Source organism: Ipomoea triloba, chromosome 11 (genome assembly GCF_003576645.1).
Source record: "Ipomoea triloba cultivar NCNSP0323 chromosome 11, ASM357664v1".
Lineage (NCBI taxonomy): Eukaryota > Viridiplantae > Streptophyta > Magnoliopsida > Solanales > Convolvulaceae > Ipomoea > Ipomoea triloba.
This window is the reverse complement of record NC_044926.1, coordinates 20,947,354-20,971,682: the sequence shown is the minus strand read 5'-3', so window position 1 is coordinate 20,971,682 and position 24,329 is coordinate 20,947,354. Positions and strand designations below refer to the sequence as shown.

Genomic DNA, 24,329 nt, shown 5'->3' with positions numbered 1-24,329 from the left:
CCATCCGCCATTGTGTTGGTATTTTTTTTTTCAAAAACGTCCTTTACATTTATTTAGTATTCCTTTTATCTCCTTCATTAATTTTAATGTGTTTCTTTATTTTGTTAAATTGTTAAATATAAATTTTATATTATTAAAAGAAATTATATTATTTGAAAGATCTCATCAAGAAAATTAAAACAAGACTAATATTGAATATAGATTAAATAAAATAATATTTACATTATAATTATGATTTATTATTTTGAAATAAAATAATATTTTTATTATAATTATATTTTATATTAAAATATTTATTGATAATAAAAAGTCATAATTTATGAGAAAAAATATTATTTTAGTGAATAAATAAAATTTGGTGTAAAATTTGATATAATGGGTTGGAGATGAAAAAATATTAGTGTAATAATATGCTGGAAATATTTCTTTTGGTGCAAAGTTTGGTGCAGATGATTGGAGATGACCTTAAGAGACAAAAGGTTCCAGATCCTAGAGTGTATATTTGTTATGAGAAGCATACCCTGTCATACTTGTGCAGATCAATTTAATCATTTCTTAATTAAAGCTAAGAAGCTATCTCCCTAGCTTTAATTTCTTATTCAGATATGCACCAAAAACAATTTCAGATCGAGTAGCGAAATCTACAGACCAGAAGGCAACACGTACTAAGAAATTAAGGAAAAACTTCACAAACAACAAATATGGAACAACCTCCGATCACAGATAAGAGGCAATTCTACTCGGCTTTTGGGCCAGCCTTCGCGACGGTTTCGGGCTGAATTGTGTCCGGGTAGATGAGCTTCTGGGCGCAGGTGAATTCCAGAATCTTCTTCCCCAGCGTCTCGTGGGCTGGACTTCCCGGCCAGCTGATGTCCAGCAGCCTCTGTGCGCCCTCCACAACCTCCGGGAAGAACACTTTCCACCACTCCGTCACCTTGAACCACGCCGGGTGTGTCAGGTACCTCTCCCCCCGACACGCGCCATCCAAGATTGCCTTCGCGCACCCCTCCACCTTTTCCACCGGCATTATGCTCATTTGCGCCTGAAAATAAGTACAGTACACTTTGAAAATCAAATTTTCACACACTTATTATCAGTTCCGTTTTGTGTTAATATATCCTTTTAGCTATCAAGAATGAGTATCAAAATCATTTATTGTTTGATTGACATGTTAAGAATGGGTATCAAAATTATTTATTGTTTGATTGACATGTTTTCAGCACATTAATTACAAAACTCATTAATAAAATAAAGGTTTCATTTTTCTTCCTCAACTATTAATAATCATTTACATTTCACCCTACTACCAAACATGTAAACTACTTTAACCAAAAGCCAATATCATTACCACGTATTTGATATCCATTCCGATTTCAATTTCTATGTGCAAACCAAACACACCCTAATATCAAATCTTAATTAACCCGACTCAAATCAAAATGAATTCCGTTAAAATTATACCATAAAATGACAAAATACTAATGCAAATCCACACCTATTTGTCATAGAAATTGTATATATACTAATAGAAACATACACTCCTTTTTTAGTTTGGGACAAAGGTTCTTTCAAAATCTTCATTTCTGAATTTCATTTTTCATGGTACATTTAAATTTTGTCAATCAATTTCTGATTCACTTATTACCTATTCCGTGCTTATAATAGGTCAAACTAACCTCTTTAAAAAAAAAAAAAAACTCATTATTCTTTACAAGATAATATCTATTATACTTTCTCAATCTTTTTTAACTCAAAGACTCAATGCCCACCACTGAGGTTACTGAAGCTATTTTTAATTCTATTGCACTAAATTTGAATTTTTAATAATTATTAAAAATTAAATTAAAAATTTATTTTAAAAATTGCACTAAAAATACTATTAAACACAAAAAAATAAATTTAAAAATAAGTAAAATTTTTATAGAAAATAAAGAATTGATTTGACCAATGAATAATAAGTAGGACAAATAAAATGAAACTGAAGAAATATATCATGAAATGACAGTTTTAAATGTCATTTTAAACTAATATTTTTATGCATAATATGTAATCCATCTACGGATTATTAGATAATCCATTTCATACCTATAATATATCAAACTAACAGCCTTTAATCCACATTATATAAAAAATGTATATTGAATATTTTAAAATATAATTTGTCTTTTGTGTGCATTGGTGGGTACGTAGTTGAATGGAAAACTTACATCCCAGACATCAGTATTAACGTCTACTTGGCCATCCTTATCCAAGTGCTTTCCTTGTGTGAGCTCAGACTCGATGAACCCAGGGGTTACAAGAGTTATTTTTATATCAGCCCCAAATTCAATCCTTAATGTCTCAAAAAACTGAAACACTGCTGCTTTACTTGCCTGCACAATATTGAAAAGCCAGAGCATTATATACACTACTCATTACTCAATAATCAAATAACAAATTCCGGACAATTGAATATAACCAAGTGAAATAATACAATACGTACAATTATTACTTACGTTGTAAACACTCATTCTGGGAACAGGCAGCCATTCAGCAAATGAAGAAATAGCAATGATCCTCCCCTCATTCTTTCTCAAATAAGGAGCAGCAAAGCGAGTCATATAAACAGAGCCCCAGAAATTGATATCCTGAAATCATACACTTAAATTTGTTAGGATCAAACGCTTGCCAACAATTCTTTAATCACCAATTCCTTAGTCATGTACTGGACTTGGCCCTTCATTGATCTCCACCCAACCATTATATTCCTCCACCAATACGCCAAAAAGTTATACCTCTAACAAAAGCGCACGGTGCTGAACTTTGTCTCTTCATGTCTTCGCCCAACAATATCCCTGGTTACCTGACGTTGAACTTAACCCTTCACTCAAGAGTGTCAAAGTAGGCTGAAACCTACAGGCTAGCCCTAATCTGTCCTACAGTAGGACGGGTTAAGACCTAAAATCTTTTAGGTGCAAAAATATAGGTCTCATGGGCTTGGCTGTGCAAGTTGGCAGGCTACATGAGTTAGCCTGTCCTATGGTAGGACGGGTTAAGACCTAAAATCTTTTAGGTGCAAAAATATAGGCCTCATCGGCTTGGCTGTGCAAGTTGGCAGGCTACACGAGTTAGCCTATCCTACGGTAATATGGGTTAAGACCTAAAATCTTTTAGGTGCAAAAATATAGGCCTCATGGACTTGGCTGTGCAAGTTGGCAAGCTACACGAGTTAGCCCCACGTGGCACGGGCCAACCTTTCAATAAAAAGTTATATATATATATATATATAAACATTAATTTTTTTTAATTTCTAAATATAAAAGATTATAATATTATTTAAATTAAATAATTAAAATATAAAATAATATCATAATTAATTTTTAAAATTAAAGTTTGCTCACGGGCTAGCCGCGGAAGACACAAGTTCTTATGAGGCAAGCTAGGGTTGAAGAATTCTAGCCAGCAAACTTCACGAGCTGGACTGTAAAAGTTCGCAAAAATTATAATTTGTGTTAGGGTGGGCAATCCAGTCTGCATTGGCATACCTATATACGTTCACAGGCCTCTGTCACGTACAGAGTTTATATTAATATATCTTCATTGATTAGTTAAAATTGAAGATTGTGGTCACTCACCATAACAGATCGGAAATTAGTGACATCCTCAGCCTCTTCCAAAAACGAAACAGACATCATCCCAGCATTATTAACCAGATGATCCACTGCACATACACAAAACATTGAAATGCCAATAAGTTGAAAATGTGCGTGGCAAGGAGAACAACAACAACAATATTTACAAGAATTTGATTGAGAGACAACTGACAGCGGCCAAAGCGAGTTATGGTCTGATCGACGATCCTTTTACAGTCGTCGACGTTGGAAACATCTGCCTGAATGGCTATAGCGTCTGGTGCCCCCAGCTCCACAGCCACCTTCGCTACTTCTTCTAGACTTGCTTCTCTCCGTGCAGCTAGAGCTAAACACGCTCCTCGTTTAGCGTACTCGTACGCCAGATGCTAATGGAATTCAAAAACATCCGCCTATCAATGCCATTAACTATTTATGTGTATACATATAGAAGGGGCTGTTAATACCTAATTTTGTGTTCTTGATTGATTCCTAAACTTAGGATAATTTTACTTAATTGATTCTCTTAGGGTGTGTTTAGGGTGTGTTTGGAAAGCAGAAAAATATTTTCTGGAAAATGGGTCACTTAGGATAATTTTACTTAATTGATTCTCTTAGGGTGTGTGTGGAAAACAGAAAAATATTTTTTGAAAAATGGGTCATTTTTCGGAAAATAATTTCATTTTCGATGTTTAGTTGCATTCTGAAATTCTGAAAAACTTTGTTTGTTGTTTGGTTTATTTTTTGAAAAATGTATTAAATTGTATAATTTTACATTTTAATTATTTTTTTAAAATATAAAAAAATTATAATAATATATAAAATAATAATATTCCTTTCAAAAAGTTTTTTAAAAAATGTAGTCGGCAGACTGGTTTCCGCTACAGATGTGACCATTTTGGCCAAAAAATTGTTGAAGTCAAATCCGAAAAATGACCTTTAGAAAAAAAAATTCGAAAGTCATTTTTCGAAAAAATGACTTCATTTTCTTTGGTCAACCGAAGTTGTTTTCTGTTGACTGCGTTTTCCCGGCGTTGTCGCCAAACACCAAAAGTTCAAATGATTACCGGAATCATTTTTTGAGCTACCAAACACACCCTTAATTTAATTGTAAATGTCTTTTGTGCTTAATTTTTTTTTTTTTTAAATACTACTAACTCTGTTACAATGCAGTATCTGTTCATAACTACTTTCTCAACCTATTGAAGCACAAGAGTCAGTATTGCCTCCACTGAGGCTCGAACCCACCACCTCCCGTATCTGGTCTCTTTTGTGCTTAATTAATTATTCCTAAACTTACTTTCAAAAAAATTATTCCTAAACTTACTTTCAAAAAAAAAATTATTCCTTAACTTCTAACCTAATTGTAATTAATTATTCCTAAACTTACTTTCAAAAAAATTATTCCTAAACTTACTTTCAAAAAAAAAATTATTCCTTAACTTCTAACCTAATTGAGGTCATCTATTAAGCAAACAGACCTTTCGTATGTTGGTTGTTAGAATTAACTAACAAATTAAGAAAAATCGCTAAATTAAATTGTATATTAATAGATTAATAGAGAATAAATTATTAAGTTATCGCAAAAAGCCTAAAAAAATATTAATTGGGTAAAATCAATCAAGTCCAGGACTACAGGACTACATTTACAAGGAAGATTATCAAGATATTCTTTTTTGGATNAGTATTGCCTCCACTGAGGCTCGAACCCACCACCTCCCGTATCTGGTCTCTTTTGTGCTTAATTAATTATTCCTAAACTTACTTTCAAAAAAATTATTCCTAAACTTACTTTCAAAAAAAAAATTATTCCTTAACTTCTAACCTAATTGTAATTAATTATTCCTAAACTTACTTTCAAAAAAATTATTCCTAAACTTACTTTCAAAAAAAAAATTATTCCTTAACTTCTAACCTAATTGAGGTCATCTATTAAGCAAACAGACCTTTCGTATGTTGGTTGTTAGAATTAACTAACAAATTAAGAAAAATCGCTAAATTAAATTGTATATTAATAGATTAATAGAGAATAAATTATTAAGTTATCGCAAAAAGCCTAAAAAAATATTAATTGGGTAAAATCAATCAAGTCCAGGACTACAGGACTACATTTACAAGGAAGATTATCAAGATATTCTTTTTTGGATCGCCGAAAAAATTCACGATTATTTTGAGTGTGAATCACATTGTGACCTTAACTAGCAAAAGACAACAAAGAAATAATCAGTTTAGATTACTCATGATCAGGTCAAATTAGGAGGGCAAAAATTAAAACTTGCTCTTAAAGAGTTTAAGAGAGGTTAAGAATCAATAACTATATTGAAGTAATAGAGAAAAAAAATATTAAAATATTAAAAATTAATAATTATAACCGCCAATAGATAAAAAAAAAAAAAACATAACAGAGAGCAGGTGAAATCATCCATGTTCAAAACTCAATTAAACACAAAAAATCATTTAAGATTAATTTTTTTTTTTTTAAAAATCGAATTTATTAATGAAGTGGTCCCTCGACTATTGCAAAATTATCAATTTGATCATCGATAATTTTTCTTGCCCATTTAAGTCCTTGGTTTTGAAAATTTTAACCAATTTAGTCCTTCGTTTATTTTTGGTGTGAAACATCCGCTAAATCGGGACCAAATTGATAATTTTGCTATAGTCAATTGAGCATATCCGTATTTAATTTTTGACCGAAATAATCTCTTGAATATAGTGAAATTACCAATTTGGTCTCGATTTAACGGATACCAATTAGACAAGAAAAATTGTTAGGACCAAATTGATAGTTTGGCAATAGTCAAAGTACCATTTCGGTTATAAACTCAAAAAAAAATCAGTACAGGCTGACTAAATTCATAGTATAGTGTAGCAAGAGCGTGACGTGGTCCGTACCTCACCAATGCCGGAGGAAGCGCCGGTGATGATGACGACCTTGCCGGCGACATCCTCGGCGAAAACGGAGCCCAAGATTGAGAGGAAGAACTTGAAGAGCTGAAAGGGGGGCCAGAAAAGCAGCAGGCTGAAGAAGGTAATGGGCGGAGCCACCAGGTTGAGAAACTTGTGAATTATGTCCAACATCATATCTCCTTTCTACGCTTCAATTTAATAGCAGGCTTTTACTTTTACCTTAAAGTTCACACCAAGAACGATATCTATGCTTATGTTTATATAATATAATATATATAAAAAGAGAGAGGGAGAGAATTGAAGCAACGTCAGGCGGGCGTGTGGACAAGGGATGCATGCATGCATGCAGAAGAAGAGTGTTGGTGGCAACATTGTATGTCAATTGCATGCCACGTATCTAGGATGAAGCGGTGGGAGACTGGTATCATTGCACATGTATATTTATGCATTATTATTGTTCCTAGGCATATTTATGCATTATTGTATCAATACTCGAATTAGATCATATGAGAACGAGTCCTTACATGAAAACTAAGAATTAATCTCAATATAATCTTAAATCTGAAAAAAAAAAAAAAAAAAAACTAAGTATACCATAACATATTTTAAAAAAATGTCATGACATTTTTCGTAATAATCTATAATATATATAAAAACAATATCCTTCTCCAAATTTTTCCCGCCCAAACGTAAGGGCATTTTAGTAATATGGTAATTATTATGATAAAATAATACTCTGTATTAATTATAAAAACGTTAAAAATTAATTAGACTTTCCTTTTGAAAACTTTAAATTATTTAAACATTAAAAATATTAATTAAATTTTTTTTATAATAATTGCAATTAATTCATGCAAATATGGAGGAGGAAGAAAAAATTAAATATGATATGGTGAAAATGAATATAGTTAATGTATAAAAGTATAATTGCACATATATTAGTGTAATTATATTAGTGTAATTGAGTAATAATAATTGGCTAATAATGATAATGGTAATTAAGCTAAATATTGGTCGTTTAATTTATTTTTATAATAATTATAATTAAATTATTTCTCATTTTCCCATATTTATTTTAGTAATAATATAATATAATTATATAAATCATATTACATATCGATCTTTTAAAGATAATTGTAGACAAATAAGTCATATATTATTCAATTAATTGAGTAATACTTTTGCTCTAATCTTATAATCAAATAAATGTACACGTCCAATATTAGGATTTTTTATAACTTCATCTTTATTTTTATTATCTAAATATATAATAAAAAATTTATCCGTACACCGCACAGATAATTGGACAATTATTATTTGCTCTAATTCAAGAAAGGAAAACATCAGAAAACATAATCTATCCAACCAATTTCATCAATTGCATTTATATAATATTCGATGTTATAATTTATATAATTGTATATCGATCCAAATATTCTAAAATTATTATAACAAATCCATCCCGTGCAACGCACGGGCGTAAATACTAGTTATCATAAATTTTACTAGCAAACTTGAGCACCAAAATCTGTAATTTTTAAACTTTTCTAGGTTTGCACATTTAGGGTGTGTTTGATTGATAGGTTTTGGTATAAGGTATGTGTATCAAAGTGATTGTTATTGTTTGGTTAACAGGTTTTTAGAATACTATTATAGGTTTGAAATACCCCATTAATTGAAAAATCCGGATCCATACCCTTATTAAATAAGGGTTTCATTTCCCTTCCTCATTTCTTTCCCAACTATTAATAATCATTCTCATTCTACCCTACTACCAAACATGCAAAATACTTTCATCAAAACCCATTAAGCTTACCAGGTATTTGATACCCATACCAATTCTGATTCCCATGTGTGAACTAAACATATCCTTAGTATTATTAACATTTTACACATTTAATATTAACATTTTATATATTTAGTATTAAAAGATTGCACTTGCAAAAAAATGCGAAACTGCATTGCACTTAGTGTTTCGGTTTTAGAGTTTTTGGTTTTATTTGGTTTAGTAGTTCACTTTTTACTACATACTTAGGTTCTAGCATTTACGGTTTAGATTTAAAAATTAACTTTTTCATTGATTTTATAAAATTTACCAAGTTTGCATATTTAGTTGTTAAAGATTGCATATTTAAGTATTAAAGTTTACATGGTGAAGTTGATGATAATTACAAAAATGTTACCATAATCTTTTTTAAAAAATCTGATCAAGTTCGTAAAATTTATTACTTATATGAGAAAGTGTAATATTTTTGAAGAAAAATGTAATATTTTTACATTTTGATTAAAGTGTATGTTATATTTTTCTTCAAAAGTATGACATTTTCCCAAGTAATAAACACTTTCCAACATTACTTATAAGGGAAAATGTAATACTTTTACATCAAAATGTAAAAGTATTAAGGGTGTGTTTGGTTCCCAAATGAGAATCGGAATTGGAATGAGAATCGGAATTGGGATGACAATCAAATACTTGGTAATGGTAATGATTTTGGTGAAAGTATATATATATATATATATATATATATATATATATATATATATTACTGCTCAAAAGTGGTCGCGCCTTCCCGTGCGGTCGATGCGGTTTACACCATTATGGTTAACAAAATACACTACTCAATGTTAGGAAATGGACAACAATGAAAATGCACAAAAACACTCCCATAACTCCCTGCCCCTAATTGTGCATTTTCGAACACTGTGTGGTGTATATTTACATACCCAGTGGTGTGTTTTTTGGTGATGCGTATCTAACGGTGCATATTTGTGTTGTGCGTTTTCTAACATTGTATGGTGTATTTTGTTAATACTAGTGGTGTAAACCGCACCGACCATAGGAGAAGGCGCGACCACATAACATTCAGATTTTGTACCTACAGTTGATACATTCTATAAATGCAGTTAATCGTTTCCGTACTTGTAAACAAATTGAAGGTACATCGCAAAGTAATTACTGACACATAAACTGTTAACTGCAAGTACAGGATATATTAATTGCAGATACATAAAATATTAGTCAACGTATCATGACATACAGTACAGTTAACACTTTATATATTTGTAATTATCATATTACGTGTTTGTAATTATTATGTTATGTGCTTTCATTTGTTTACAGGTACAAAAATTATTAACTGTTGGTGCATGATATGTTAATTAAAAACATATAATTTTAGACCATCTTTTACAATGGTAAGTCCTACAGGCCCACATGGATGTGGCCCAAAATTTTTATCTGAAAACTCAACGTCAAATTTGTGTTGAAAATTTGTTAGCTATATCTTCATGCGTTTGCACCCAAGCCAACCGACACCCTGGTCACTTATTATTGTGTGTACCATGGTAATACATAAATTATATTATTTTATTATTTTAAGAAAATATATTATACATTATTCTAACTCATAAAATGCATTATTCTAACACATATATAAACCACATTTTTCTAAATCATAAAATACATTATCTTACCCAGAATGTTCATTATTTTAATACGTGCGTGGAACAAATTCTTTTTAAACATTAAAACGACGTCGTTTTGGACTGTGGTCTACACGGTTGTGTGGACAAATAATTTATCCACCGTGGTGACTTACAATAATTATATTCCTTTCCAAAAAAAAAAAAAAAAAGAAAATATTACTTTCTTTTAAAAATGTATATACTCTTAATAAGAATCTGCATTTAGAAGGTTACTCATCAATCGTCATGTGCACAAAATAAGCTTTGTAAAATCTTTAAAATATGGAAGCTATTAAAGTCCCCCGCACCGACAGATGAGAATGGACTTTCTTGATCAAACATATTCACTAGAAAAATTAATTTATGTACTCTAGAGCATTGATCTATACTAGTATATAAGAAATTTTACTTAAAAATTAAAATTTGCTTTCACTAATAAGTAGAGGTTTGATCACTGCCACGAACAATAGTGTACAATTATATATATATATATATATATTTCTATTTAAATGTGGTCGCGCCTTCTCGTACGGTCGGTGCAAAATACACCATTATGTATACAAATATACACCACTCAATGCTAGAAAATGCACCACAATAAAAATACACAAAAACACCAAAAAACACACCACACACCCAAAATAATGCACCACACCATTATGTATACAAATATACACCACTCAATGTTAGAAAATGCACCACAATGAAAACACACAAAAACACCAACAAACACACCACACACCCAAAATAATGCACCATAACTCTCATATATATATATATATAATCATCAGGTGCGGCCTGGTCATTATGTGTGGCCGTGCAGCCTATTTTCAGCCATTAGATCAGATCAAGTTATCAAATCAACGCGCAATATATATATATATGTTACAAAACACACCATTCTACGTACTAAAATGCACCAGAGGACCAATAAAACACAGCATTTCCCACTATAACCAAATGCACCTATTCACTTAAAATTCATTAATATACGTTATAAAACGAATCATTCTACATATTAAAATGTACCACAACGTGCCTCATGTCAAATTATAAGCCTACACTATTTACACATATTAGAAAACATGTGCTAAAACATGCACCATTATACGTATTAAAATGCACAACAACGTGTGTTAACATGCACAATTTCACTCGTTGAAAATCTCCATCCCAGATTATAAACATGCACTACTACACTTATTATAAAACATGTGTTAAAATACACACCATTCAACGTATTAAAATTCACCAGATGACGGATTAAAACACACTATTCTACAACACACTTATTAGAAACACGTATTAAAATACACACCATTTTACGTATTGAAAGGCACCAGCGGATAGATTAAAATACAACATTCCACAACACAGTTAATGCACCAACATACGTAATAAAACGCACAACTACATGTATTCAAACGCACCACACTATGTACTAAAATGCACCATTTCAATTCACGTAATGTAGATACTAAAATTACCATAATACCCCCACTTAAACATACGCGAATTCCGGTTGGATTAATGAAATTGGACGACGTAGATTAGGCCGCACGACCGCATGGGAGCTCCCGCCGCATTTGAATATATATATATATATATATATATATATATATAGGTTAGGATCCCATGAAAACACACCCTCAATAGAAAATTAAGAACCAATCTCAATTTTACATCGATAAAAATAAGATGAATTATATTAAATTTTTTAAATAAATACGGTAGTATTTTCGTAATTATCACAAATTTTATGTATGTAACTATACATGAAAATATATCTTTTAAAAAAAAACATGGAAATATGTATGGTAATATCTATATCTTTTTTTTGAGTACTACTGACTCCGTTACAATGTAGTATCTGTTCATAGCTACTTTTCTCAACCTACTGAAGCACAAAAAGTCGAGTGTAAACCGGGACATCGGGTGCCACTAGACCACAAGGTCTCTGGCAAAGTAATATCTATATCTACATCTACAAATCTAATAATCTATATCTACATCTATAAATCTAATAGTCTATATCTACATCTACAATCTACATCTACAAATCTAATAAGGGCCAATAAAATTAACACACTATGGGACTAAATCAAATCAAGAATTTATTTTTGGCGGAAGTAGCAACCAGAGGATGTATGGATCACTCCAATTAATAGGGTTTTGTGTTGCAAAAACTATGTTTGGGGTACTATCAGTGAATGTGCTTCTCTCTAAAATTGCTATTGCACCAGTTAATCTAACATTTCTGCCACATCTCCTAGTTATGCATTCTTGAAATATTTATTTTTATAGAAAATTTGATAACTAAGGATTGATATAAGCCAGAATATTGAACGATAGCCATAGTATTGAACGATAGTTTGTTAAATTCTAAAACACTAATTTAAAAATAATAAAATACACATTAACATTACACGATGCGCAGTGTCATTACACGATGCGCAGTGTGGTAACTAGTTAATTAATACATATTAAAATATAGTATGTAATTAGTACAATGTTGTCTATATAGTAATGGTTTAAAATTAAAATCCGCCACTCTAATTCTGATACGGGATAAGGTTTATATGATATACAACTTTTTTTCCCTCATATAAAAAAAAATTTCTATATGCGGAGTATAAATATTCAGTTACCAGCCGTTACAAAATTTCAATTTACTGATTTAATCTCTATATAACAGCAAGCTCAGAGCCAATAATGGCGATGGCGCTCACAATGAAGCACTCCATCTACCGCTCTTCTTGGGAATCGAAATGCAAAGTTATACTACTGGCATTGCTCATACTTGTTACGGGAGCTAGTGGCACATCCGGCGGAGGAGCAGCTGCAAACACCACAATTACGAGTAGTGAAGCTACTAATAACAACAGTAATTACAGCGTGACGTACGATCGGCGGTCTCTGATCGTCAATGGCCACCGGAAATTGCTCATCTCCGCCTCCATTCACTATCCCCGCAGCGTCCCCGCCGTAAGTGCCACCACCAACAGCTAGCGGTTCCAGTATTATTACATTTTAATTCTCTCTTAGCTTGAAATTAGAACTAGTAGAGCTTGTTAGATATCAATGTAGTGTAACTTTAATTGAATAAAGTTTACGAGAATCTAACTTTGTAGTAGTGGAAGCGGAAGCGATCTTGGTCTCCCGCCATTTCCTCTCAGTTGTGTTGCTTCTTGAACGGTAGACCTAGAGAGTAACATTAGTCACTTTGTTCTGACTCAAACCTTAAATGCTGCATTGGAATTATTCTGAGCAGCATGAGTACTATATTCTTTATGGGAGGCTTTATATTGGACACAGATTGACTAACAACAGTCTAACTAAACTACTTAAGCCTAGTCAACCTACACTACATTAAGGTCTTAATATATAATATATTATACCGGAAAATCCAACAGAGTGTTAGTTTTTGTTCTTGTACGCCGCTGTTAGTTTCTTTATTAAAAAAATAGATTGAAGAATAGACAATAACTGCAACTTGCCAGCTTGCACTACTTTATTTATTTATTGTTGTTTTTCTTGCTTTTGTTCTAGAGTTTATTTTAAATTGCAAAAGGAAGGAAACTGTTGATATCTACATTGTCATTTGTGCAACATTATACCTTGTGTAGTGTTAGCTTGAAACAATTGCTTGTTATGTTTCCTCCACGTGAATTTCATTTTTTTAAAATAGTTTGATTGAAGATTCAAAAGATTCAGATTATTTTTTCTTTTCAGTATTTCCTGATTTTTTAGTGGATGACTCTGGGAATTCATTAGATGTGGCCAGGACTTGTTCAACTGGCAAAGGAGGGAGGAGCTGATGTTATTGAAACTTACGTCTTCTGGAATGGTCATGAGCCTTTTCCAGGCAAAGTGAGGCTGCAACTTAACATAGAAATTCAAAGTCTTCTGCATTTTTCTTTCCTTTCTTAATGTATAATTCTACTTTTTTCCTTGCAATGTCAAACATTTCAGTATTACTTTGGTGGAAGGTATGACCTTGTCAAATTTTGCAAGATTGTTCAGCAGGCTGGTATGTATATGATTCTTCGAATTGGACCATTCATTGCTGCAGAGTGGAACTTTGGGTAAGCTAATATGGATCACGACCAGTGGTCTAATGTCTTCATTCTATACTTACAGATTTACGAGATCAGTGATTATGTACATAAATCATTTAGTCCTCAATCACCCAGTCTGATAGTTGCTGAAGAGAACCTTACTGTTGCCTTAATAATGCAGTGGAATACCTGTCTGGCTTCATTATGTGCCAGGTACCATTTTTCGGACGGACAATGAACCATTTAAGGTGCGCACATCGTTGCAGCATAGCTATTAGATACTAAATCAAATTCGAATATATGTTACTAGTACATTTGTTCAAAGGATCATATATTCTTTCTGATAATCTGTAATGGAAATTCCAGCATTACATGCAGAATTTTATGACCTTCATAGTAAATCTGATGAAACAAGAGAGACTTTTTGCGTCTCAGGGAGGCCCTATCATCTTGGCTCAGGTACTTGAAGCTCTTAGCTCTCAACAGTAGGGTTTAAATCAGTAGTCTTCTATTTGCATTATATATAACATGTAAAAGGAATCGTGTCTAGTTTAATTAATATTTTTAATGCTTTATGCTTTAAAAGAAAACTTCCAAATGCTTCAGGGTAAATGTATTGTATTATGTGGCTCTACTTGTGATGATAAGTGGCAAGGAAAGCCACATAATTCAGGATAATTAACTTTACTCTTTCAAATGATCTTTTGCTTGCCTGCCTAAGTTGTAACTCCTGATTTTCGAATGTCTTGAAATTTCATGCATCTATCTGATGTATTTTACAGGTAGAAAATGAATATGGCTTCTATGAGGCAGCATATGGAGATGGTGGTAAAAGGTATGCCTTGTGGGCAGCTAAAATGGCTGTTTCTCAAAATACCGGTGTCCCTTGGATAATGTGTGAGCAGTTTGATGCTCCCATCGAAGTGGTGAGTACTTGCTGCACCCCTGCTTCCATGTGGCATTTTCTGGCTAACATATTTGTTTCACTGTTTGGCTGTAGTTCAAAATGTTGTTATTATCTTCAGTTCATATGCATACAGGTGTATTCATTCACTTCCCAAATATTGTTATTCATTAATATAAGATAGAATGTCTATGTGAGTACTCATAATAAGAATGAAGGAACTCTTTGATTTTATAGATCATAACACTACTTTGCCTTCTGCATAGTATGAATTACATCGTGGGATTAGCTTTTCCTGGCTCTTTCATCTGCTTTTCTACTAATACAGTACAGTGCTCATTTTGTAAATTAACATGTGTGTGCCATTTATTCCCTTCATTTAATTTAAAAATGAGTAGTTTTCAAAGAACTTGAAAATGCTAATCTCTAAACTAACCAAGCCAATCGGGGATATGAAAAGCTGGTTCAGGGCATTTTTAAAATTTATTTCAGATTGTGTTGTAGTAACAAGTACAATACAATGTGTTCCATATTTTTTTGGGTTAAAGAGTCCAATATCATGTTAAAGTTGCAACCAGATAGGTTTATAGACATTGGGAAGCCAATGAAGATTCAGTTCTGCTGGTGCATGCAATGGCTATTTATTTATTTTCGACAACCATTTGAGGTTTTCAGCAGAAAATAAAAATAACCTTGAATAGTTACTACTTAACCGATCGGAGCAAACTGTTGCAGCCCATTGACCCAGTCCAAGTTGAGTTAAATTGCAAATGGCCTGTTTGACAAGTATAAATGGTTGAAATGAATAGTAAATACCATTAAACGTTTCCTTTATTGTTCTTTAGAAAAAATATAGTAGTTCTCGAGTATATTTTCAATGGCTTTCTGACTTGCATTTAAAGGATATTAATATTTATGTGGGATAATCCACTTCAGTTCAAAACATTTATAGACATATTTCTTTGCAGATTGACACTTGCAACTTGTTTTACTGTGATCAATTCACACCACTCTCTCCAAACAAGCCCAAGATTTGGACAGAGAATTGGCCTGGATGGTAAGTCATTCATAATAGATTTACAATCTCTGCCTCTGTTTTAGATAGTATAAGTATATATGAAGCAAAACCAACTAGCTAGGTTTGAATTAAAGATGAGTTGAGTTGAACAATCAATATGTCCAATAAAAACCTGTCATGCCTAGGATCAGGGAAATCTTTTTTTAGGGGAAAACATAAAATGGAATTTATAGTGATCAAAGATTGATGTCATGAACGCAAAGGAAGAAACTAGCTGTTCCTTTGTTGCTCCTTAACATGAAATATACAAGGATATGGATTCTGAATCTACATAGTCCTAGTTTGATGAACACCCCCCTGCCCCACCCCTGGTGACAGACTTTACCACATCACACTAAAAAAGAACAGTATCTTTTTTTTTTTTTTTCCTATTGGTAGTAACATATTGGTTTAATGCAATATTTCATCATTTTAAACCCTTGAAAAGTAGGGAGCAAATGTGAAAACAATAAAACTGTAAGCTCATCCATGTTTTCTTTCTATTTGATGGTTAATCAATTATAAACTGGCTTCAGTTTTCTGGGTTATATGTGGGATGACCAACGAGGAGAATCCTAAATTCCTTACAATTAAGTCAATTTGTAGATCTAAATTGCTATTATGTTACTGTCAACAGTAGGGAAGTATTCAGAGGTCATTGCTTTATAATGCTAGCATTACTGAAGCATAATTGTCTAAATTGCTATATTCACCAGCGCATACCTTCAATATTATAATGTGAAAATTTTCAGGTTTAAGACATTTGGGGCCAGTGATCCTCACAGGCCACCCGAGGACATTGCTTTTTCTGTTGCTCGTTTTTTCCAGAAAGGTGGAAGCGTACAAAACTATTACATGGTAAATTTCTTAATTATTTCATTTATTTAAGTTAGTTTAATATGTATATGTATTTGTGTTTCATTTAATGGTGCTTCAAGTGATTGATGAGGAGTTTTGCTCTTTTTATGTTCAACTCTTATTATTTACTTTTGTTTATTCATTAAATAGTATCATGGTGGAACAAACTTTGGTCGTACATCAGGTGGTCCATTCATTACCACAAGTTATGATTATGAAGCACCAATAGATGAATATGGTAAAGATAAAATATTAAATGATTTTTTGGTGAGCATAAGGTCTCAATGTTTCATTTTTAGGTAGACTATGATATTATCTATTTGTCTGATGTGGCTTCCAGGTCTAGCAAGATTTCCCAAGTGGGAACACCTTAAACAACTTCACAAAGCAATAAAGTTGTGTGAGCATGCTTTGCTGAATAATGAGCCCACCTTGCTCTCACTAGGTCCTTTACAAGAGGTGACTTCTAATTATTTTTGCCTTTGGGTTTGAAACTTTGAATATATGTTCTATAATTGCTCTCTCTCTACAAGGCAAGATGCTTTAACCTTGTCTGTTTATTTATGTATTTATTTATTTATTTTTTATTATTGTTATTATGGTGGAGTGTGGAATAGTCAAGGAATAATTTTAAAACTGGACTCTACTAAAGAAGAAATTAGTCCTTATCTGGCAAAATTTTAAACTTGGATCTATTCTTACATTTATAGGGGAATGGTCTAATACTTGCCTTTTGTAGTAATGTTTTTTGTCAGTAGTTTTTAACCTTTAGTTTTTCCAACTGAATCTTTAATTCTGATTTTTTTTTTCTTCTGTCACTGGTGTAAGCTCACTGAAAGACCACTATTTTGTAGGCAGATGTCTATGAAGATGCATCAGGAGGATCTTGTGCTGCGTTCCTTGCTAATACAGATGATAAAAATGATAAGGTGGTAATATTTCGTAAAATGTCATACAATCTGCCAGCATGGTCTGTCAGCATTTTACCAGACTGCAGGAACGTGGTGTTCAACACAGCAAAGGTACCTCTACATATCTTTACTTCAAACAATATTAAATCAGGTTACTATTGGAGTAGTTTATATGAAAAGCAGATGTCTAGTTTATAAGGCCATGGGTTAGACTAGCTAATTGGTTGGATTTAATCTTTTAGTGTGATTTGGCCCATGTGCATTATAGCCCAGTTGAGTGATTCTATCCCAATCTTAGTTTATAACAGCTAACAAGTAGAATATTTGGCCTCATCAAGTGGGTTTGGCCTAAGGTCATTCCACCCGGCCTTTGTGTGTGTTTGTGAATGTGTAACAATTGACAAGGGCAACTGGGCTTTATGCTTAAGTAGGTACTGTATGTATTCAGTTCTAAAATATCAGAGAACATCAGTCATTACTTTTAATCAAAGCTTCAAGGACATAACCTTCCACACATCTTATACAAGTAGTTAACAGATGGACAAGGACTAGATGAAAAATTCCAGTTAACATCAGAGAGGTATCGATAAAGATGAACATCAACGAAGCATGTGTCTCCTTCTCCAATTTTCTAGAGTTTTCCAAAAGGATTTCTGCAGAAATTACCACTTTTTCTTGTGAAACACATGAAGTTAGAGACCACTTTGTCTGAATGTTTACATAATCAATTGTAAAAAAGGAAATCTCGAATGGATAACAAAGACTGTTTCAACTTTCAACACACATGGATCAATTTATAAGAAATCTAAGATCTTATATGCTAAAAGATAAGCAAGAAGAAGATTTGTTAATTGATTATCTGATTTGACATCTAATTTTAATATTTTAACAGGTCAGCTCTCAAACTTCTTTAGTTGAGATGATACCATCAGATTTGCAGCCATCATCAGCATCACCAGTTAGGGGCCTGAAAGGTCTTCAGTGGGAAGTCTTTGAGGAAATAGCCGGAATTTGGGGAAATGCTGATTTCATAAGGCGTGGCTTTGTAGATCACATCAACACTACAAAAGATACTACTGACTACCTTTGGTACACAACAAGGTTTGTCTGACTTGCCCGATTTTGGAGTTGATTAAATATCATTCTCATTTAAAGCCAAAATCACAGACATATTTGATAGGACACATAGATTAAGTGGGAAATATAATATAAAGGATCATGAAAATTAGTAAATTAATGACCAACTTGACCTATTCTAACAGTTTTCTTTAGTAGTGGCTAATCCTCTAGATAAGGCTCCTAGGTGGATTGTTAACTAGAGTTGTTAAGTTTCAATGAAATTTGGATCCTCATATAATGATGAAGCCTAGAACTTACAGAGTAGTAGTCTAACTTGATATAGCCTGTTTCTCGCCTTGAATTTGGGAAAACATCAAAGATACATGAGTGTGCGTACACACTCTCACCCAACATACACACATATTCTGTTTGGAAATGAAGCTTGTTCTGGTTATAAGTGGACAAGGAGCTATAGAGGTTCAGCCGTTCAGGTGTCTCAAGAAGGAAAAGTACAGAAGGCAAATGTGAGAACATAGTGATGGCAGTGGGCAAAGGCTGCTTAGAAATTAAAAGGCAGTTGGGTGGATTATTTTATAGTTAGAATTTACGTGATCTTCTTTTAATTCCTCGTTTTCTCTTTGTCCCGTTCGTTTTTGCACGCTTAGTTAATATACTACCTGAATGACTAGTCTTTTGACCAGCCATTTTGACCCCAAAAGGAGTAGCTTGTGAACTAAACATGCAGAGAATTAATTCCAGATTCATTTGATCAATTAAGCATATGTTCAGTGTCCTTCAATATGCTTCTCACTTTTTATTAGTTTCTCTGTTACGAATATTTTAGTCCTACTGTATTCTAACTATTTGCATTTGAAACTAGCTTAAGTGCTTACAATTTTCAGTTATTGGCAGTTTGTTTGTTGATGAGAATGAGGAATCACTCATAAATGGAAGCAATGCTATCCTTCAGGTTGAATCAAAGGGCCATGTTCTGCATGTCTTCATCAATAAAATGTTTCAAGGTGAAGATTTTTGTTCTTACTTTCTTATGCTAGACTCTGTTAAATGATACATTTCACCAATGCTCTTACTTTATATACATTATCCAAAGTACTATTTTGCAACTGTTTTTACTCAACAATCTGGGAAAACAATCTTATATCCTGAATGTGCTGGATACGATGAAATAATTTTACTTGCATTTGTTTGGTTCTCTTCAGCTACTGCATCTGGAAATGGTTCAGTACCATCTTTTAAATTGCGAAGCCCTATTTCTCTCAAGGCAGGGAAGAATGAAATTTCTCTACTAAGCATGACCATGGGCTTACAAGTAAGTTACTGAAAAATTTCTGCATTTAATCTAGATGTACCCCCTCGTATAACATTTAAGTCAATGGCTAGCAGATGAGGAAACAATATGTCCATCTAGTCTATAGTGCCATTCCAAATTGCTATAGCTGGTTTACTTTCTGCTTATTGTGTTGCTGTTTTTATTTTTATTTTTTTGTTCAAATGGAGATATCATGAAAGTTTAGAGCAAATCCATTGAGTCAAGAGGAAGCTCTTTATAGGAGGATAATAGTTTATGGCAAACTATTCAAAAAAGGTGGAGGATGATGGAAAATCATTTTTTACTAGACCTAATGCAATAGTTTCCTTTTCATCATGCATTGCATTGTATCATAATTAAAGTGTCCTTTTGGACATGTTTATCATAGTAATGGATCAGTATGATTGAAATTCATTTGCCATTTGCAGTATGTCCAGTTGTAGTTCTACCAAGGTATTAGATAGAAAAAAGTAAATAAATAATAAAACTTTTTTAGAATTGCTAATATATGATGTGAAAAGCATGCATTCGACCTAACAAATGCAGCATGGTTTGTAGAGAACCAATAAAAGGTGGTAAGACCATTATTAGGAGGTGTTGAAATTGAGGGATTGAAAGGCCTGGTGGGTGGCAAATAGCCACCATCCACCAGTTAGCGGAAGCAAATATGTTAGAAACCAAAGAAAGAACAGAAAGAATATATTATAATGAAATATTGCAATATATTGTTTCTCTGTGTTTCTGTGTACTGAACTATTTTGAGATCTATATTGATAGAAACATTAGGTTAAACCCACTCTTATTAAGAATAGGAAACTAAGCCTACTTCTCCTAGGCGGAGGACTAAGGTTTCATATTATTCAACAGGAGGAATGCTCAAGAAGAAGAGAACATGTGACAGAACGGTCTAGTAAATTGAGATTTTCTTGTTACCAGGATTATGCAATTTAAAGCTACTTTTCTTTTTCTCATTAATGGTGGCATATTCTGTTTTCCACCATTTTTATATGAACATGATGTCTTATTTATTGAAGGTAGCCTTTGATATATTTATGTGTGTATTTGCATGCAATAAATGAACAGTGTCCTTCAAATGAGAAGGGTCATTATGGATGTAGGTATTAAGATGGCAACTAGTTGCCCATATATTAGATAAGATTTGTTGCATCAGAAGAAGAAAATATAGCTGATTCATTTTTTTTAATGAATTGATTGGAATAATGATCGATTGCTGGAAATTGATCAATTTGTCTTGATGAATGCTGCTATTTAGTTTCTCTATATTACCCTTACAGCTAACTGTTTTTGTTCTGTAGAATGCTGGATCATTTTATGAATGGGTTGGGGCAGGTCTAACGAGTGTAAAAGTTGAGGGGTTCAAGAATGGGACAGTTGACTTGTCTTCAAACACTTGGACCTACAAGGTACTCCTTTTTCCCCTTTTGTACCCATTTGTGCTGGTTTCCATTGTTTGTCATAAATGCAAAAAAAAAATCTCTTTTATTTTCTTGTTAATTCAGAGGAGGCATACTTCTAATCCTAATTTCATACTAGGAAACCATTCTTTGACAGCAAAAATTTGTTGACATAAAAGGCCATCTGTCATTTTTTGTTGTTGATCTGATGGATCAATGTATTACTTTTCTATAATTTGTTAGGAAATCATTACTACAGATTTATAAATCGAGTTCCTCAATGAAAGATGAGGCACTAGATGTTTGATGCAAAATGCTTGAAAATATAACCCCTTCATCTGTACTTAATTCTCAGGTTGGGTTGAAAGGAGAAAGCCTGAGGATATATCAGGGATATGGTTTGAACAGTAAAATGTGGGTACCAACTTCAGCACCACCAAAAGGACAACCCCTTACCTGGTATAAGGTAAGAAGGAATTCAAATCCTTTGCCTCTGAAGCGTGTTTGAACCCTTAACTATATTCTCGTGTGAGAAGAAAGATGATCAATTGTGATATTGCAGGCTGTGGTCAATGCTCCACCTGGAGATGAACCTGTTGGACTTGACATGATCCATATGGGGAAAGGCATGGCTTGGTTGAATGGAGAAGAAATTGGTCGATATTGGCCCAGGAAAAGCTCTAAAAATGATAAATGTGTTCTTCAATGTGACTACAGAGGCAAATTCAGCCCTAACAAGTGCAACAAGGGTTGTGGAGAACCCACACAAAGATGGTAAGACCAGGTTGTTGGGCGGAGGTCAGGGCCAAATCTAGTACTCGGTGGTTGGGAGATTGTTGGGCGGAGGCCGGTAAAAGGCTAAGTCCAGCACCCAACGTCTCGAAAATGTGTGGCGGTATAAAGAAATAAGTTGGGCCTTTGCTATTAGCTATAGCTTTTGGCATAAGTGGTAAGCGCTTGATCCTAATAAGTGATATCAGAGCCTGGTCACGTATTCGAGTCCCAACAATTGGGAGGGGGAATTGTTGGGCGGAGGCCAGTAAAGGCCAAGTCCAGCACCCATCATCCCGAAAATGTAACGATTGAAGAACACCCAAAGCATGAATTTTTTTATATTAGTCTCACCCAAAGCATTGATAACTTGGCCATTTTATGCAATTAGGTACCATGTGCCACGGTCATGGTTCAAGCCAGCAGGAAACATCTTGGTGATCTTTGAAGAAATAGGTGGAGACCTTACACAAATTAAATTCTCTCTCCGAAAAGTTTCAAGCATCTGTGCTCATGTTCCAGAAGATCACCCTCCCCATGATCTTGAGCATCTGCAACATGGTGAAATTGAGAAAAACATAGGAAAACCAACTCTTAAATTGAAGTGCCCAACGAATACTCGAGTTTCTTTGGTTACCTTTGCCAGCTTTGGAACTCCTACCGGTACATGTGGCTCCTATACTGAAGGAAACTGCCATGACCCAAACTCTGTCTCATTGATCAACAAGGTATGACAGAATGCCTTTCTGAAACTACTCTACAAGCGTTATTAGTACAACGATTATGACATATTGATGTGCTCTCTTATAATCCGAGTGATATATAGGTCTGTTGGGCGGAGGCCGGTAAAGGGCCAAGTCCATCAATTGGTGGCTTCATTGTTGGGTGGAGTCGGTAAATGGTTAAGTCTAGCATCCTGCCCTTCGAAAATGTAATTGCGGTCTATAAGGAAATAAAATTGTGTCTTCGCTACGTGCTATAGCTTTTAGCGTTTGTGCAACTGGGAGGGAGAATTGTTGACGGAGGCTGGTAAAGGGCCAACTCCATCAATTGGTGACTAGGGGGACTGCTAGACCGTTGAAAGGGGGCCAAGTCCAGCATCCTACCCCGCGCTTGATCCTAACAAGGTCTAGCAACTCCATTTTTTTCTGTAGTGACTTCTGAGTTCTGTCACTGTTGTTTTGCAGGCTTGCATGAACCAGAGTGAGTGTGCAGTAGAACTCTCTAATAGGAATTTTAATATGGGATTGTGCCCCAACACAACAAAAAACCTTGCAGTTGAAGTCCAATGTAGCTGAAGGATGCATACTACCTATATTATATTCAGCAAAACTATGTTATTATTATGTTGCATTTTCTTTTTACTGTTCTTTTAGTCAATTGTCCAAGCCATAGTTACAGCCCAATATGTAGATATTATCTGTGTTTGCATTTGTACCCTTTAACAAGCATAGTTGGCTTGTCTTTGAGTTGAGCAAGATGAGCGAGTAAAGATCTTTCTAAAAACATGTATAAAGATGTAATTCTATGGTTTCACAAAGATGTATAAAGATGGGCGAGTAAACCTTGTGCTCAGTTGGCACCTATGTGGCTTTTCTTGAGAGAAAGCTAAATAACACAAAAACACGTTTATTCAAAAAAAAAAAACACAAAAACACGATAATCTAAGCTAAGAAATGCAAAGTATTCAAAGGTAACAATACAATGGCCCTGTTTGGTAAATAATCAGTCTATCAGCCAATTTTGGCTTATTTGACCACTATTAGTTGGTAAATAATAAGCTTTTTGTAACTTCAAAAGGCTAAAATTCAAAAGGCTACTCAAAACAGCCTTTTCAATTAGCTTTTTGAGAAAAGAAATTATACCAAACAGCCATTAGCTAACAGCTAATTTATCAAACAACTTTCTACAATCAGCCAATGTTATCAACAAATCATACCTTCTAACCCAAACAACCAACCCAATCAGCTAACAGCTATTTAC

At 33.5% G+C, this 24,329-nt stretch overlaps 2 protein-coding genes across 4 annotated transcripts; one reads left to right on the top strand and one right to left on the bottom strand.

Annotated features, from left to right (window-relative positions):
- Positions 1-611: 611 nt before the first annotated feature.
- Positions 612-6,692, bottom strand: LOC115997173 (11-beta-hydroxysteroid dehydrogenase 1B-like). Its single transcript, XM_031236682.1, has 6 exons — positions 6,504-6,692; positions 3,805-3,997; positions 3,615-3,700; positions 2,496-2,627; positions 2,208-2,372; positions 612-1,042 (listed from the first exon to the last, which is right to left on the bottom strand). The coding sequence occupies exons 1-6, from the start codon at positions 6,690-6,692 to the stop codon at positions 737-739; spliced, it is 1,071 nt and encodes a 356-aa protein (XP_031092542.1). The 3' UTR covers positions 612-736.
- A 5,413-nt stretch (positions 6,693-12,105) lies between these two features.
- LOC115997172 (beta-galactosidase 10) lies at positions 12,106-23,930 on the top strand. Of its 3 annotated transcripts, none has more exons than XM_031236679.1 (20): positions 12,106-12,180; positions 12,679-12,968; positions 13,758-13,853; positions 13,956-14,068; positions 14,223-14,289; positions 14,408-14,500; positions 14,824-14,967; positions 15,914-16,002; positions 16,755-16,860; positions 17,011-17,098; positions 17,201-17,319; positions 17,715-17,882; positions 18,664-18,872; positions 19,743-19,852; positions 20,051-20,160; positions 21,477-21,584; positions 21,931-22,041; positions 22,138-22,349; positions 22,738-23,074; positions 23,534-23,930. In XM_031236679.1, the coding sequence occupies exons 2-20, from the start codon at positions 12,696-12,698 to the stop codon at positions 23,642-23,644; spliced, it is 2,664 nt and encodes an 887-aa protein (XP_031092539.1). In that variant the 5' UTR covers positions 12,106-12,180; positions 12,679-12,695; the 3' UTR covers positions 23,645-23,930. The 3 variants fall into 3 exon arrangements, with proteins under 3 accessions (XP_031092539.1, XP_031092540.1, XP_031092541.1); XM_031236680.1 differs by having other exon boundaries at positions 12,112-12,128; XM_031236681.1 differs by lacking the exon at positions 12,106-12,180 and having other exon boundaries at positions 12,892-12,968; positions 13,716-13,853.
- The last annotated feature ends 399 nt before the right edge of the window (positions 23,931-24,329 follow it).

Excerpts from the sequence above, each read along its gene's own strand:
- LOC115997173 (XM_031236682.1), bottom strand. The coding sequence starts at position 6,692 with ATGATGTTGGACATAATTCACAAGTTTCTCAACCTGGTGGCTCCGCCC. Across the intron at positions 3,701-3,804 it reads CATAACTCGCTTTGGCCGCT|TGGATCATCTGGTTAATAAT; the intron begins GTCAGTTGTCTC and ends GTGTATGTGCAG. Across the intron at positions 2,628-3,614 it reads CTAATTTCCGATCTGTTATG|GATATCAATTTCTGGGGCTC; the intron begins GTGAGTGACCAC and ends GTATGATTTCAG.
- LOC115997172 (XM_031236679.1), top strand. The coding sequence starts at position 12,696 with ATGGCGATGGCGCTCACAATGAAGCACTCCATCTACCGCTCTTCTTGG. Across the intron at positions 14,968-15,913 it reads TTGATGCTCCCATCGAAGTG|ATTGACACTTGCAACTTGTT; the intron begins GTGAGTACTTGC and ends ATTTCTTTGCAG. Across the intron at positions 16,003-16,754 it reads ACAGAGAATTGGCCTGGATG|GTTTAAGACATTTGGGGCCA; the intron begins GTAAGTCATTCA and ends GAAAATTTTCAG.